This window comes from Salvelinus namaycush, chromosome 8, assembly GCF_016432855.1.
Source record: "Salvelinus namaycush isolate Seneca chromosome 8, SaNama_1.0, whole genome shotgun sequence".
In the NCBI taxonomy this organism is placed as follows: Eukaryota; Metazoa; Chordata; class Actinopteri; order Salmoniformes; family Salmonidae; genus Salvelinus; species Salvelinus namaycush.
In genome coordinates this window covers 2956476-2972092 of record NC_052314.1, presented here as the reverse complement: position 1 = coordinate 2972092, position 15617 = coordinate 2956476, and the positions used below count along the sequence as shown (strand labels likewise).

Sequence of the window (15617 nt, the reverse complement as noted above, 5' to 3'; positions counted from 1 at the left end):
GCTATGCATTCGGGAATGTTACGAGTAAGTCTGAGTGTCAAGGAAAGTGTATGGGAGTAAAGAGTACATATTTTCTTTAGGACTGTAGTAGAGTAAAACTAAAAGTTGTCAAATCTAAATAGTAAAGTACAGATACAAAAACTACTTAAGTAGTACTTCAAAGTATTTTTACGTATTTACTTTACACCACTAAAAATGGTTTAATCCATGTTGTTTCAATACACAAACCAAAAATCAACCGGAAGGCAAGTGGATGCTATAGAGACTCAGTGTAACTGTAGAGGATAACATTTATTAAAATCAGCATAATAATCCAGACCACATTGACATATTTGACTCATGATAAGGGCACTCATGGCTGATGTCTGCCTTTCTTAGGTTTCCACTAGAGGTCTTCACGGATCCACCTGTAACTGAATACCCGAGAGGGTTCGGATCCAGAATTCTAAATAATGTCACAGGTCTGAGTCGGATCTGATATGATTGTCTTTTATGATTGTATGTGTAATTTTAACGACCAAATAAACCCGCAAACCTGCTTTCTTAAAACAGATAAAGCATCACCTCACAGCACAACGCCTCTCCACTATTTGACCTATAGATAGTTTGTGTGTATGCATTGATATGTAGGCTACGTGTGCCTTTATATATTTTTTTAATGTAGTTCTGTTCTTGATCTGTTTTTGTCTATTAATATTCTGTATTATGTCATGTTTCATGTTTTGTGTGGACCCCAGGAAGAGTAACTGCTGCTTTTGCAACAGCTAAATGGGGATCATATCATATCATAAATCATATCATTTATGCTGCTCCTCTTTTCACAAGAGTGGCATGTCTAGCTTGTTGTTGGCCAATCATAAGTCATCAAAGCAGCAATAGGCTAGACCAGGGTTTTCCAAACTCGGTCCCGGGGACCCTAAGCGGTGCACACAAATAATCAACTCATCAATAAACTTTGATTATTTGAATCAGCTGTGTAGTGCTAGGGCATAAAAACTAAACGTGCACCGCATAGGGTCCCCAGGACTGAGTTTGGAAAACACTGGGCTAGTCATAGAGCCTCCATGTGTGGCAAAAATTAGGAAATATCAATGGAATATTTAATTTAAAATGACAGAAGTTAAAGGAGAGGGATGGGCTACAAAGACCAAGAGCCAACAGGTAGGCTGCTACTTAATATTCTGAATGAAGTTGTTTGTAACTGTGTAGGACGAGAATAACATAGCTAGGTAGGCTGCTATTACTCTACTATAGCGCGAGTCGGCTTGGTCGGTTGCCGTTTCTCGTCTCTCCCTCCCTCTTCCCTGCTCCCCGTGTCACTAGCTCACACGTCCTGCTAGAGCTCTACGTCTCTCGCGCTTTATCAGCTCCGGTAGCTGAAATGGACTTTTCTGTGAATTCCCTCACTCAGATGTGGTCTGGATCCGACCAGGTCTACGCGTAATGGGTCTAGTTGTCCTCGTGTCCATTCGGAACGGGTTCTCTATATTTAACAAATAAATGTATGCATATTGGGTCCGGATGGGAAAGCCCCAGGTCCATTTGGGAACAGGTCCAACTTTTTGGACCCGTGAAGGCCTCTTGTTTTAACATCTTGAGCACTGGAGGCTCTCATCGTTCAATAGTAGTGGAAGAAAATCCCCATTGATGCCTTGTCCATTTTACTTACAATAGTTTGGTTGTAGTAGACAATTCATTTCCAGCAACCTTCGCTGTGCTGAAAGTGACCCCTATAGATCACCTTCCATTTCCTAAAACCAACGAAACAAACTCCTGTGTTCCATAATTCAATGCAGCAAGACAGCAGGACGACATCACAGAAATCGGATTCCAGCTCCAAACTGGACCCCGTCGCATATCCTAAACAAACAAAGACCAAAGTATCATTTCTAAACATTAACCCAATACCCTTATCACAATATTGGGCCAAACATCTAGCTGTACTGGGCTAGCCTGGTTACACAACCACCACATTTGCTGAAATCATTATGGAAATGTCACTGGAAAATAAATTTACCAAGCCAGTATGGTTTGGGTTGGCCCTTTACAGTGAATCAGACATAACTGTTCTGCTCAACTCCAGTGCATTCGGAAAGTATTCAGACCCCTTTTTGTTACGTTACAGCCTTATTCTACAATGGATTAAATTATTTTCCCCCTCGTCCATCTACACACAATACCCCATAATGAAAAGGCAAAATCAGGTTTTTAGAAATCTTTGCTAATTTATATATAAACAAAGATCACATTTACATCAGATCTCAGAAGACCTAAGATTAAGAATTGTTGACTTGCATAAAGCTTGATATTCATCAGTCCACGGTAAGACAAATTGTCTATAAATGGAGAAAGTTCAGCACTGTTGCTACTCTCCTTAGGAGTGGCCATCCTGCAAAGATGACTGCAGGAGCACAGAGCAGAATGCTCCATGAGGATTAAGAAGAATCCTAGAGTGTCAGCTAAAGACTTACAACAATCTCTGGAACATGCTAACATCTCTGTTGACGAGTTTACGATACGTAAAACACAAAATAATAATGGTGTTCACGGGAGGTCACCACGGAAGAAGCCACTGCTGTCTAAAAAAACAAACATTGCTGCACGTCTGAAGTTCGCAAAAGAGCACCTGGATGTTCCAAATATTCTGTGGACAGAAACTAAAGTTGAATTGTTTGGAAGGAACACACAGCACTATGTGTGGAGAAAAAAAATGGCACACCAAAATCAAAACCTCATCCAAACTGTATATGGTGGAGGGAACATCATGGTTTGGGGCTGCTTTGCTGCCTCAGGGCCTGGACACTTGCTATGATCGACGGAAAAATGAATTCCCAAGTTTATCAAGACATTTTGCAGGAGAATGTTAGGCTATCTGTTCGAATTGAAGCTCAACAGAAGTTGGGTGATGCAACAGGACAACGACCCAAAACACAGAAGTAAATCAACAGAATGGCTTCTTCAACAGAAGAAAATACACCTTCTGGAGTGGCCCAGCCAGAGTCCTGACATCAACCCGATTGAGATGCTGTGGCATGACCTCGAAATTCCTCCTGATCGTTGTACAGGTCTGATCCGCAACTACAGAAAACGTTTGGTTGAGGTTATTGCTGCCAAAGGAGGGTCAAGCAGTTATTAAATCCAAGCGTTCACATGCTTTTCCCACCCTGCACTGTGAATGTTTACATGGTGTGTTCAGAGACAAAAACATAACTTAAAAAAAAAAATGAATATTAGTTTAAGCAGACTGTCTATTGTTGTGACCTAGATGAAGATCAGATCAAATGTTATGATCAATTTATGCAGAAATACAGGCATTTTCAAATGGCTCATACTTTTTCTTGCCACCAAGTATTCAGACCCTTTACTCAGTACTTTGTTGAAGCACCGTTGGCAGAGATTACAGCCTCGAGTCTTCTTGGGTATGACGCTACAAGCTTGGCACACCTGTATTTGTGGAGTTTCTCCTATTCTTCTCTGTAGATCCTCTCAAGCTCTGTCAGGTTGGATGGGGAGCGTCACTGCACAGCTATTTTCAGGTCTCTCCAGAGATGTTCGATCAGGTTCAAGTCCAGGCTCTGGTTAGGCCACTCAAGGACATTGAGACTTGTCCCGAAGCCACACCTGCAATGTCTTAGCTGTGTGCTTAGTGTCTATGTCCTGTTGGAAGTGAACCTTCGCCCCAGTCTGAGGTCCTGAGCGCTCTGGAGCAGGTTTTCAAGGATCTCTCTGTACTTTGCTCTGTTCATCTTTCCCTCGATCCTGACTTGTCTCCTAGTCTCTGCCACTGAAAAACATCCCCACAGCATGATGCTGCCACCACCATGCTTCACCTTAGTGATGGTACCAGGTTTCCTCCAGACGTGACGCTTGGCATTCAGGCCAAAGAGTTCAATCTTGGTTTCATCAGACCAGAGAATCTTGTTTCTCATGATCTGAGTCATTTAGATGCCTTTTTGGCAAACTCCAAGCAGGCTGTCATGCGCCTTTTACTGAGGGGCATCTCTGGCCACTCTACCATAAAGGTCTGATTGGTGGAGTGCTGCAGAGATGGTTGTCCTTCTGGAAGGTTCTCCCATCTCCAGAGGAACTCTGTCAGAGTGACCATTGTGTTCTTGGTCACCTCCCTGACCAAGGCCACTGTGTTCTTGGGGACCTTCAATGCTGTAGAAATGTTTTGGTACCCTTCCCCTGTTCTGTGCCTCGACACAATCCTGTCTCGGAGCTCTACGGACAATTCCTTCGACCTCATGGCTTGGTTTTTGCTCTGACATGCACTGTCAACTGTGGGACCATTTATATACACAGGTGTGTGCCTTTCCAAATCATCTCCAATCAATTTAAATTTACCACAGGTGGACTCCAATCAAGTTGTAGAAACATCAAGGATGATCAATGGAAACAGTATGCACCTGAACTCAATTTCGAGTCTCGTAGTAAAGGGTCTGAATATTTATGTAAATAAGGCATTTTATACATTTGCGAACATTTCTAAAAACCTGTTTTCGCTTTGTCATTATTGTGTATAAACTGATGGAAAACCATTTATTACGTTTTAGAATAAGGCTTTAACGTAACAACGTGGAAAAAAGTGAAGGGGTCTGAATACTTTCCGAATACACCGTATATGAACTATATAGTATTATTTCTAAGCTATGGACTGTCATGGTTTGATAACAGGAAGGGCAGATAATAGGCTACCTGTCTCCACTCTGGACGCCCATGGGAATGCAGTAGTTGAGCTCCAGCCGGGCGATGTTTCCAAGTCGCAGCACGATTCCCGCTCCATAGGACCAGCGGATACACTCCGCCAGCTTACTCAGGTGTGCTCGAGGCCCGTCACCTGGAGCAACACACATACACACCACAGCCCGAGGGGTCATTCCACCTCAAAAAGCAGAAGGAAGCGGATTTCCACACCCACCATGTCAGATTGTTCTGAAATCGTTTTTGTTGTTAAAAACGAATAAGATTAGCATTCCCGGAAACATTTTAGTTGAAATCTAATTGGCTCTACATATTACTAGGTCATTCCACTCCTCCTCCTCTATATATATAATTGTGATTGAGTCCTGCGGATTTCTCATACTGATGAATTTGAACATAGGCAGCTTGTTAAGATGGTATTACAGCTATCATCTCAGAACATCTGACACTTCCACTTCATAGATCGTGGGGTTCAATTACATCTTTAAAACACACACCATAGTTGAGGTTACACAGGTTCCCAGCATTGAGGAAGAAGTGGGTCCTGAAGAGGTCTCCGAATCCCCCTTTGCCTGGACGGAAGGGCAGTGGAGTATACAGGTGGATGGCTCCAGCCCAATACACCTCACCTCCCAGGTAGTCACCTGGTCATTCAAACAATAAAACCACATGTGATGTGAGAAAGTTACCCATCTTAAATTAAAAAAATTAAATAATAATCTGACTTCATTCAAATGGACAGAGGATAACATCTCACCTTCACTCTGTGGGCCGATGCTGTACATACTGAATCCTCTGACGCTAGTAGGACCACCGAGATAGAACCTAAGACATATCGGTAGAAACCATAGAAACAATCCATAAAAACAAACCATAACCATCATGCTTCTAGGGAAAGAGGATCATTTTGTACATGTATTAAAACTGAGTTTGGCCAATTCCAGACCCCTTGTTTAGGGGATCTGTGGTCCGACCTGTGATAATTTTTTTATATAGAAGGACTGAGAAGCTCAGTTCTGGTGACTTGAGGATATATATATATTTTCAAACACCATCTAAAACAATTTCCACCTCCAGAAATGAGCCCCAAAAACATATTGGTAAAAATGTTTAAATTATTTGTTCCATATATCCTGTCTATTGTCAGATGTTCTATTAGTAATAGGCATTATCACCTCTAGCCAACTGATGCTGCATAGCGGCTATAACATGTAGATAGGCTGAAGCATGGGGTTTGCCCATCTGCATTTACCCTACTGGACACAAGGTTCTGAATGTTATTATTTTTATAATAAATATATCATACCAGTCAAAAGTTTGGACACCTACTCATTCCAGGGTCTTTATTTTTTACATAGTGAAGACATCAAAACTATTAAATAACACATATTTACATTTACATTTAAGTCATTTAGCAGACGCTCTTATCCAGAGCGACTTACAAATTGGAAAGATCATACATATTCATCCTGGTCCCCCCGTGGGAATTGAACCCTGGTCCCCCCGTGGGAATTGAACCCACAACCCTGGCGTTGCAAGCGCCATGCTCTACCAACTGAGCCACACGGGACCACATATGGACTCATGTAGTAACCAAAAGTGTTAAACAAAATCAAAATATATTTTATATTTGAGATTCTTCAAAGTAGCCACCCTTTGCCTTTGACAGCTTTGTACACTTTTAGCATTCTCTCAACCAGCTTCATGAGGTAGTCACCTGGAATACATTTCAAGGTGAATGAGTAGGTGTGTCCAAACTTTTGACAAGTACTGTATAAATAATGACTTACTATTTACTTGAATTATTATTTATTTTCAATTGCAAAGTAAGTCCTTGTCCTTTTAAGACAATTTTCTCCTTTGAGATTTGTTGTCAGCATGCTTGAAACTCCAGTTGGAACTGAATCTGTTAAACGACACCACCTGAAGGAGTAAAGAAATAAATGGTAGCAAACTGTGACGCCGCTCTGGTTTAACAAAGGCCAAAACTGCTTTCAAAAAGGCTTTTCCCGCGATGCCATTAATAACTGTTGTGCATTGACAGAATACATGTTTCCCTCCCTATTGCAACCTGAATGCACCTCGAGAGGAAAACCTTTTCATATAGAACACACAATAACAAGGTTGTAAAACACAACAACAAGCCGACCAGGGAAACAGTGTGCAGTTCTAACACACTCACGGGAAGCTTAGTAAAGCTTAAACCAAGTTTATTCACCCACTGGGTCATACAGCTGCATAAGACAACATATTTATATAAGCACCTGTATTTAACCCTTTCTCCTATGCTGAGCCCCTTCCTTATACATCTAAACAGCCAATACATCTCTGTTGCTAAGATTATATTCTTCCTCACTTCATCTGACCTCGGCCCCAAATTCCTCACGCCTTCCCACAGGATCCCTGAATGTCCAACAAAAACATATCCTGACAGAATGTAAACGTTATACATTACCCTGTCTCCCTCAGTGACATGAATAAGTATATTTCATATGTAAAAAGTCAGAACCCATCAATAGGTCAACTATTCTACTAGGCGGTTGTCTGATTTGTGTTAACATTACATGGTGAAAAATAGTAGCACTGGAAAGTCCTGACCTCAGTGATAAAGTTGAGGCTTTGAATGACTTTACCAGCAGCTACAGTAGGCTAGACACCACTGTCTGAGTTGAGCGCCACGGCCCATTTATAGACCATTTAATTCCCTTCATCTGAACATCGGAGTGTCAGCAACAATCATGCATGTCAGTTCAGTGCACACAGCTTAACAGAGAACATTAAATATTTGGGAATATATTTCATAGAATATACATGCTTCAGTGTTAGGCTGTCATCTCCAAACCAGAGACTTTTATTTCGGATCTACACGGATCTCAAAAACGACCTCCAGAATCCATATGACGGAAATCCATCGAACTTTAACACCTGACTATACAGTATAAAGACAACATGGCAGGGCCACATTTTAAAATCGGCTAGAGTCCCATGTTTGACACCCCTGTGTTCCAATTATGGTTTTATGAAACAGAAGTATTGTCTCACCTGTCAGCAATGCAAGTTGGCTTATCTCCAATGGGCAGGAGGCATCCACCCCAGAGAGATGCAGACAGGACCTGGAAGATAGAGGACGACGTCTCAACAAATGTGCTCTTTTATCTACACATTTATCCCAACCTGGTCAAAACCATTTGTCAACCCTCCATCAACAAGCTGTTTACATAGACTCAGGCTCTCCTTCTCCTGCTGTCTCAAACTTTGAATACCCGGCTATGAAAAGCCAACTGACATTTACTCCTGAGGTGCTGACCTGTTGCCCCCTTATACAACCACTGTGATTATTATTTGACCCTGCTGGTCATTTATGAACGTTTTAACATCTTGAAAAACGATCTGACCTTAATGGCCATGTACTCTTATCTCCACCCAGCACAGCCAGAAGAGGACTGGTCACCCCTCAGAGCCTGGTTCCTTTCTAGGTTTCTTCCTAGGTTTCTTCCTAGGTTTCTGTCTTTCTAGGGAGTTTTTCCTAGCCACCTTGCTTCTACATCTGCATGGTTTGGAGTTTTAGGCTGGGTTTCTATATAAGAAATGTGACATCTGCTGATGTAAATAGGGTTTTATAAATAATTATATTGATTGATGGTTATATAAAGATAAAAACTATAAAGATGGTCCAGAACCAGTTCAATACTCAGACTGAGATCCAACTTGTGATTTATGTGTGTAACTAAAGTTTATCGCACAAATTTCTTCTTAATAAATAGGACGATTTTAGTTTCTCACCGAGTCCCAGAAGAGACGTTTGTTAAATTGGAGCTCAAAGTCCTCTTTCAGAAAACTGGCATCTCCTCCAGTGTAGCCAGCCAACTCCTACAAAACCACAACAACGCATCAGCTGAATAAGTTGTTGGTTCATAAACGATCTGGGGAAAATGGTTTTATTAAGGTATTACCATTGAATACAACACTGGGCCAGGTAATGTTCACCTAACCTACACACCTGGTTGATTTTGAGCAAGGCTCCCCTCCTGGGAAGGATTGTGGAGTTTCTGGTGTCGATGACCATGGCATGCTATGAGGGCCAAGGAGAAAAGAGCAACATGTTGAGGAAAAAGTCAAGTGTCTAAGTGGGGCCGAATCCTAACTCGAGATACACGTGTGTAAAAATGTTTTTGCACAAATTTCCCATTGACGTCATCAATGGAAGATTTACACAAAAGCTTAAATGAAGTGTACAGATCTCAGAACAGGAGTTTGGGCCTAAATGTATTACCACAATGTTTAAATCCCTGGGACTAAAAAAATGGTAGCTGTGTGAGGGATTGTGAAGCGAAACTCAAGTCTCGGTACCGAGAGTGATGACTTGAGGGAGTGGCCGCTCTCCTCCCGGACTGCGAATGAGGCGGTACGCGCCAGACATCCCAGCTCTCGCCACACACCCTCCCACTTCAGGGTGTGGTTCGTCTTCCAAAGAGGGAACTGTTTGTAAAACAGAGAGGGAGAAAGAAGAGAGGATCAACCACTTGCAAAAGCATTACAATAGGATGACATTTTATTTGATAAAAAATAGCTGAGAAGTTCCAATTCTACTCATCACAGTTAGCATAACAACAGTAAATGACAACTCTATAGTAACGATAGATGGAGTAATGGAAAAATGATCTTTACACTGAATTCTGTGGAGACGCCGCGATCAGTCTCTCTCAGCGAGCTCCATGGAAACTGGCCTGTGACTTTGTAAAAGTTAACGGCAAAACTGCAACAGCAAGACAATTAGAAGAACAAAGAGCCCAGGGATCTATAGAACGAACAACTTAAAGGTGCTACACAGCATTTCTCTGAATGTTTTCCTCCTATGTGGAAGCTAAGTAAATTGCAACAGCACTAGGCTCCATTCAAAACAAATCTCCCCCGTATCCACGGCAACAATGGCAGAGACTCGTGCTTGAGCCTCTTACTTTCGGTTTTGGTTCACCAGCTTTATTGATAATATATTTCACAGCGATTTATATGGTACAATGATTCCCGACACTATTCCGTGGTTGTTTTCTCAAATAAACTGAACAACCAGGAAATGGCACAGTGATTTCTACATTGGCCGCTTGACACGATTTCCACTAGATAACACAGCCACAAAGTAAAAACAGCTTTCCTTCAGATGCTGCAGCGGCGGGAGAAATCAATAGTCAAATATCACAGCCAACTACAACACTGGCGGGTTAAGTAATACTGTGAAACACTATCATTCCACTATTACTGCAGATATATTATGGACATTTTAAGAAATTACAAATCAAAAAAAGTATAAAATAAACATCTGGTGTTGCACCTTTTAAACGTAAATCCGTGTATTTACAGCACTGCTTATATAAGTGGCAGGTTTTTTGTTCTCATACTTGCGCTCAAAGTGACCAGGTTGAGGCTTGAAGAAAGACAGCCCATAGGAAGTCTCTTTGGTGCCGTAGGAGAACTGGAATGTAAGCTTTTCCGCACGACCGAAAACATTGGGCAGCTTCAGACCAAGAACCTACAGTAAGAGGGAGGGAAAACTAGTCAAAAACCTGACTACAGCAGAGGATGGTACCTCCTACAGCATGTGTAATCACCACCATATCTCTTTATAAATTAATCTGTCCTTGATTTCTAATTTTCTTCTCTCCTCGCTTCCTTCTCAAAACACATTGGAGAATTAGGTCCAAGGCAGTGTTTCCCAAACTCCGTCCTCGTGACCCCAATGGGTGCAGGTTGTTTTTGTCCTTCCCACAAGCACTACACAGCTGATTTAAAATGATTCAAGCTTGATGATGAGATGATTATTTGAATCGGCTGTGTAGTGCTAGGTTAAAAACGTGAACCCCTTGGGGACCCGAGGACCGAGTTTGGGAAACACTGGTCCAAATGGAGGGACATTGGGTCCTTCTCCTCCAATACAATTTAGAAGGAGATAAGGAGATAGGAATCACAACAAGATGACTTGAGATAGAGCCCCAGGAGTTCTCACCATGCTGCCTTCGTTATTTCCAACCATGGTGTTATAGCTACCAGTCATACGTCTCAGCTCAGTCACTGCAAACGTCACATCTAGTCCGTTAGGCAGAGCATCCACCCCTGAAAGGAAGTGTTTTTTAAATAAAATGTTTGTATTTTTTGGAGTGTTTTAACCACTTTCCCCATTCATTTGATTATTTTCCCAATGTAATATGCAAAACTTTGATACTGATACTGTTCGGATTAAGAACGGATGATCTTTCTAACCACAGTACCTTGTGAGGTATCAATAACAACCTCCACCTGTCTGAAGATACCAAGACGGAGGAGCTTCTGTCTGGCTTCGTGGGCTCTCTTCATTACCTAAAAAAAACAACAACAAAAAACAACAACTGTAAACAAAGTAAGTTATACTTTTGCTACAATCTCAACACCGTCTCCATACACAGTGTTTCCCCACTAGCTCCGGCTGTCGGCTATACAGCCGACTACAGACTCATTTTCAGACAGGTACTTTTTCCTCACTGAATTAAACTAGGCTACTTTTCAATTGGCTAGTCAGAAAAAAAAGGTCTTAAGAACCCTCTCCCGCTACAATGAACGATATGCATCTTCTAGCGATCTATTGATAGGACATGCGCCTGTCAATCACAAAGCGAGCAAAGACAGGGAAACACTGCTGGTTTGACAGTCTGCTGTCTGTCCCGACTCTCGGTACCTGGGTGTGTGCGCTGAGGTTGCAGTCAAATTTCTTTACACGTATGGAGAGAGCATATGGAAAGCCGTTTTAACATATATTCATATTTTTTTTTTTAATATCAATTGCATTTATTATTTAAAAAAAAAAAAAAAAAAAAATTGGTATCAACAAATTATTTATGGGAAAATACAATTATTGATATAAAAAAATCATATGTTATATGTTAACATCTTTCCATAGAGAGCATGAATTTGCATGTCCCATATAATGTGGGAACGACAAGTCGACATCCACTTAGTCTATTGTTTTCTGGTACATTCCTTCATTTTCTTTCCAGTCAGACATTAAAGGGATACAATTTGTATGTCTCTGTGTCCAGAAAGAAGAAAGTTTGAGGTAGTTTTGCGAGCCAATGCTAACTAGCGTTAGCAGATACCCATGAACTTCTAGTCATTGCGCTAACGCTAGTTAGCAATTGCGCTAGTTAGCAACTTAATTGAAACTGCACCCAAAGACATAAATGGTATCCACGAGTTCATCTACAATGCATTTAAGAACTACACCATGTCCTGGCCAGTGAGGAAAAAATGTAACATTGGGCCCTGGCACGTTTCAGAAGCAGCCACGGCATGGTGGGAGGGAGCCTGGCTGGCTACTGTCTAAACCCCTCCCCCAGCCCGAGGGAGCCTGGCTGGCTACTTTTTCTATTTGGCTGGCTACTCCATGTGCTTGTGGAAAACACTGCATACCGCCTCCACACATTAAAATCGGTGGTCTGTATCCTACTGTACTGATAGATTCACTCACGTCAATCAAGTTCTTTGCTCTGAAGACACCAGCAATCTCGTATGTTAAGCAATCCTCCTTGGTTCTTCCCAGACCATCTATGTGAACATGCTGGACTATGACCTATAGGACAAATATACAAAGGAGTTATAAGCAGCATTGACAGGCAACAATAAAAAGGTAACTTTGACATTCAACCACACAGAAAAGATGAACTAAGAAACAACTTGAGCCGTACATCTTTGTTTTCAAGAACCTCTTGTTTTGATTCCTGCTCCATATCTGGTGTCTCGACGTCATCCGCATGAACCCCCAACTCAGGTCCCTGCATTGGCAGAGGGTCAAGACTCTGCAACACAACAGAGATTGTGATGAATCAATGACTGACCAGGATACTTCTTGTATTGTAAAGCTAGTTATCTGTACAAAACCCAATAGCTAAAATGGCAGTTAGGTGGCTTTAGTGGTTTGGTTATTATGATAAAGGTAGTTGGTAAATACCATATTGAGATGAACTAGTACAAGTCATTCTTCAAAATGTCATAAGTTGAAGTTAGTGGAAATTTCAGAATGTGGTTGTAAGCATCTAAGCAAGCACATGACAGCACTGGAGAATGGCACTGAAATGTATAGAGGCCGTTTTGCAGGCTCCTGTCCAATTCTGCTATTTTGTGTATTTATAATTTTTTTCCTTCTGGACATCAGAAAAGCGATCACTAACCTCGATTTGTATGAAGATTTCTACATCAATGAGTCGAAGGCACAAGACATACTGCTTACCTAGGACCAGGCCCTAATCTCTGACACTGGGAAGAAACTGCCATGCATGTTCACTGATCAGATTGTTTGGTTTGATGATGCTCCCCCATGCATTAGTTCTCTAGGCAGCATTCTGCCTTCTCCCGACCGTTCTCAGCCATTAGCTTCGACCCACAACTGCCTCATGTGAACTACAATCCCGACACCGTGTTTTAGCATTTAGGTTAATAATCATTGCTTGCAATATGACTTTCGAAACATATGGCCCTTATCTTTCATCAGCGAGAAAGAAGCCTTCAAATAAAAATTTACTCAAGTAGTATTTTACTGTGTGACTTTCACTTTTACTTGAGTCATTTTCTATTAAGGTACCTTTACTTTTACTCAAGTAGGACAATTGAGTACTTTTTACACCACTTGAATTCTACATCAGACAGAAAGTGTTTGAATCAGTAAAGTTTACGCTCACGTCCTCTACAAGACAGAATGTTGAATAAAATCATATTTTAACGCGCTTTACCGGTTGTCCGTGCGGTTGGTCCTTTTGACCGTAGGAATGTAAGACAATATATCCACAGGAAAGTATAATTACATAAAGTTTTTTCAAAGCGCTGGTAGTGTGTTCAGATGCACGCACACAAGATAAATATTACATACAGAAGACGCACGCATATTTGCCGAGCTCATGCACGTGTTTACATGGTTCTGCGCTTCAGGTGATTGACATCTGATATCAGCAAAACTCCCTCCTACAGAAGACGCCTTCGTCCAATGACTCGTGTCATGATCAAAGGGCTAACCCATACGATCACTATTTAAGATCCGTGAACGTGTAGGGCGCCCGTTGTACGAGCAACGTTGACCAATGCTGTTGTTGCAACTATGATCATGTTAATTTACTGACATCGACAGTTCATGTATCTGAAGTTCAGCTAGTTTTCATAGTTGGCAAGCTGTCCAACTGGGCCCCTTTCGCTGTACGTGACAGCTAGCTATACTAAGCTAGCTATTGGCTACTGCACTCAGAGGTCATGCTGTCACCCTTTGCATTTTGAGCAGTTATCCTTACCCTCGCGTGGACGGCGCCCATGATTAAGGTCTTGAATGTACAGTCCTTCAAATGTTGGTGTTTATTTTACGAAATTAAATGACATTTAATTCACGCTCGGCTCAATAAAGATGCAGCTTCGTGGACGGGGGAAGCCATGACACCATCAAAACCACACCCCCTACCTCATCCTGGGTGTATTCAAGATGTCAACGTTTCACAACGTATTGCATTTATTTGATTTAACCTTTATTTAGCTAGGCAAGTCAGTTAAGAACAAATTCTTATTTACAATGACGGCCTACCTAGGCCAAACCCCGGATGACGCTGGGGCAATTGTGCGCCGCCCTATGGGACTCCCAATCACAGCTGGATGTGATACAGCCTGGATCCGAACCAGGGACTGTAGTGACCTTAGATCGCTGCACCACTCGCGAACTAACATTTTTGACAACAGCTGGTTACTGTAAACACAAAACAATAGTGTACACATGAAACCTATTGAAGGCAGAGAGATTCATATTTTCAAAACTGAAGCTTTGCTTATTTATTATATATAATAACATGTACTTGGATTTGTGTAGGACTTTTCGAACAAGTGCATGATGGATGGTGGACAAGCCGAGACAACTTGCATTCAAGAATGTGACCATACTGGGTCCAGACAACATAAGTCTGCCTGTAGCACTAACCAAATTTCACCAATACGTGATGTATTGTCTCTACCTTCTTGCCCTTTGTGCGGTTGTCTGTGCCCAATAATGTTTGTAACATGTTTTGTGCAAATGCCATGTTGTGTTGCTACCATGTTGTTGTTGTGTTGCTACCACGTTGTGTTGTCATGCATTGCTGCCTTGCTATGTTGTTGTCTTAGGTCTCTTATGTAGTGTTGTTGTCTCTCTTGTCTTGATGTGTGTTTTGTCCTATATTTTATTTTTAATCCCAGGCCCTGTCCCCACAGGAGGCCTTTTGGTAGTCCGTCATTGTAAATAAGAATTTGTTCTTAACTGACTTGCCTAGTTATAAAAAGGTTAAATAAATGACTTTCTTTAATGAAGAGTTCATGTAGACATATCAATCAAAATACCACACTATTTTGACTTAAATGTTGCTGAGCTTCTCTGTTAAAGAATGAGGAAAAATACAGAAAGATAGTCATATCACAGATTATCTCACAATAATAAACATTTAATCCAGTGAATAAATAACGGGTTTATGTTTGACTGAAAAGAGATTGATTTTACGTCTCTCTCGAAGGTTTCCTGCGAAACCTTGCCCTTGGCCACACCTTCAGGATACTCATTAAAAATTCATTATCCCCTGAGTGGTTAATGCTGCGGAACAAAATCATGCATAGTATGTTGAGTGAGTGTTTTCTTCAGGAGTGATGAATTATAGTAAACATTGGGGTGGCTAATCTCAGAAACCCAGAAGTAAAATTTTGCGTAATTGCGTCAGATATGTTACGTGCGTCTGTCAACGAGAGATTATGTATAGATTTATATAGGGCCGAATCATCGGTCTGCCCCCCAACTTTTGGATGAATCTCATTGTCCCCACTTGTTTTTGATGCACTTATCTGATACAGTAGGTAGTTGTCCCACTGTCTTTTCACATCCAAATGGTTTCTGG

At 41.4% G+C, this 15617-nt stretch overlaps 1 protein-coding gene across 2 annotated transcripts; it reads right to left on the bottom strand.

Annotated features, from left to right (window-relative positions):
* Positions 1-163: 163 nt before the first annotated feature.
* LOC120052303 (sorting and assembly machinery component 50 homolog A) lies at positions 164-14174 on the bottom strand. Of its 2 annotated transcripts, none has more exons than XM_038999134.1 (15): positions 14007-14174; positions 12417-12527; positions 12200-12301; positions 10968-11055; positions 10706-10812; positions 10101-10231; positions 9373-9460; positions 9055-9183; positions 8705-8776; positions 8488-8574; positions 7747-7817; positions 5462-5529; positions 5202-5348; positions 4699-4840; positions 164-1860 (listed from the first exon to the last, which is right to left on the bottom strand). In XM_038999134.1, exons 1-15 carry the CDS (start codon positions 14025-14027, stop codon positions 1815-1817), a joined length of 1410 nt encoding a protein of 469 aa, XP_038855062.1. In that variant the 5' UTR covers positions 14028-14174; the 3' UTR covers positions 164-1814. The 2 variants fall into 2 exon arrangements, with proteins under 2 accessions (XP_038855062.1, XP_038855063.1); XM_038999135.1 differs by lacking the exon at positions 14007-14174 and adding an exon at positions 13458-13602.
* Between the last annotated feature and the right edge of the window lie 1443 nt (positions 14175-15617).

Excerpts from the sequence above, each read along its gene's own strand:
- LOC120052303 (XM_038999134.1), bottom strand. The coding sequence starts at position 14,027 with ATGGGCGCCGTCCACGCGAGG. Across the intron at positions 12,302-12,416 it reads AGGTTCTTGAAAACAAAGAT|GTCATAGTCCAGCATGTTCA; the intron begins GTACGGCTCAAG and ends TTTGTCCTATAG. Across the intron at positions 9,461-10,100 it reads CCTGGTCACTTTGAGCGCAA|TTTTGCCGTTAACTTTTACA; the intron begins GTATGAGAACAA and ends TTGCTGTTGCAG.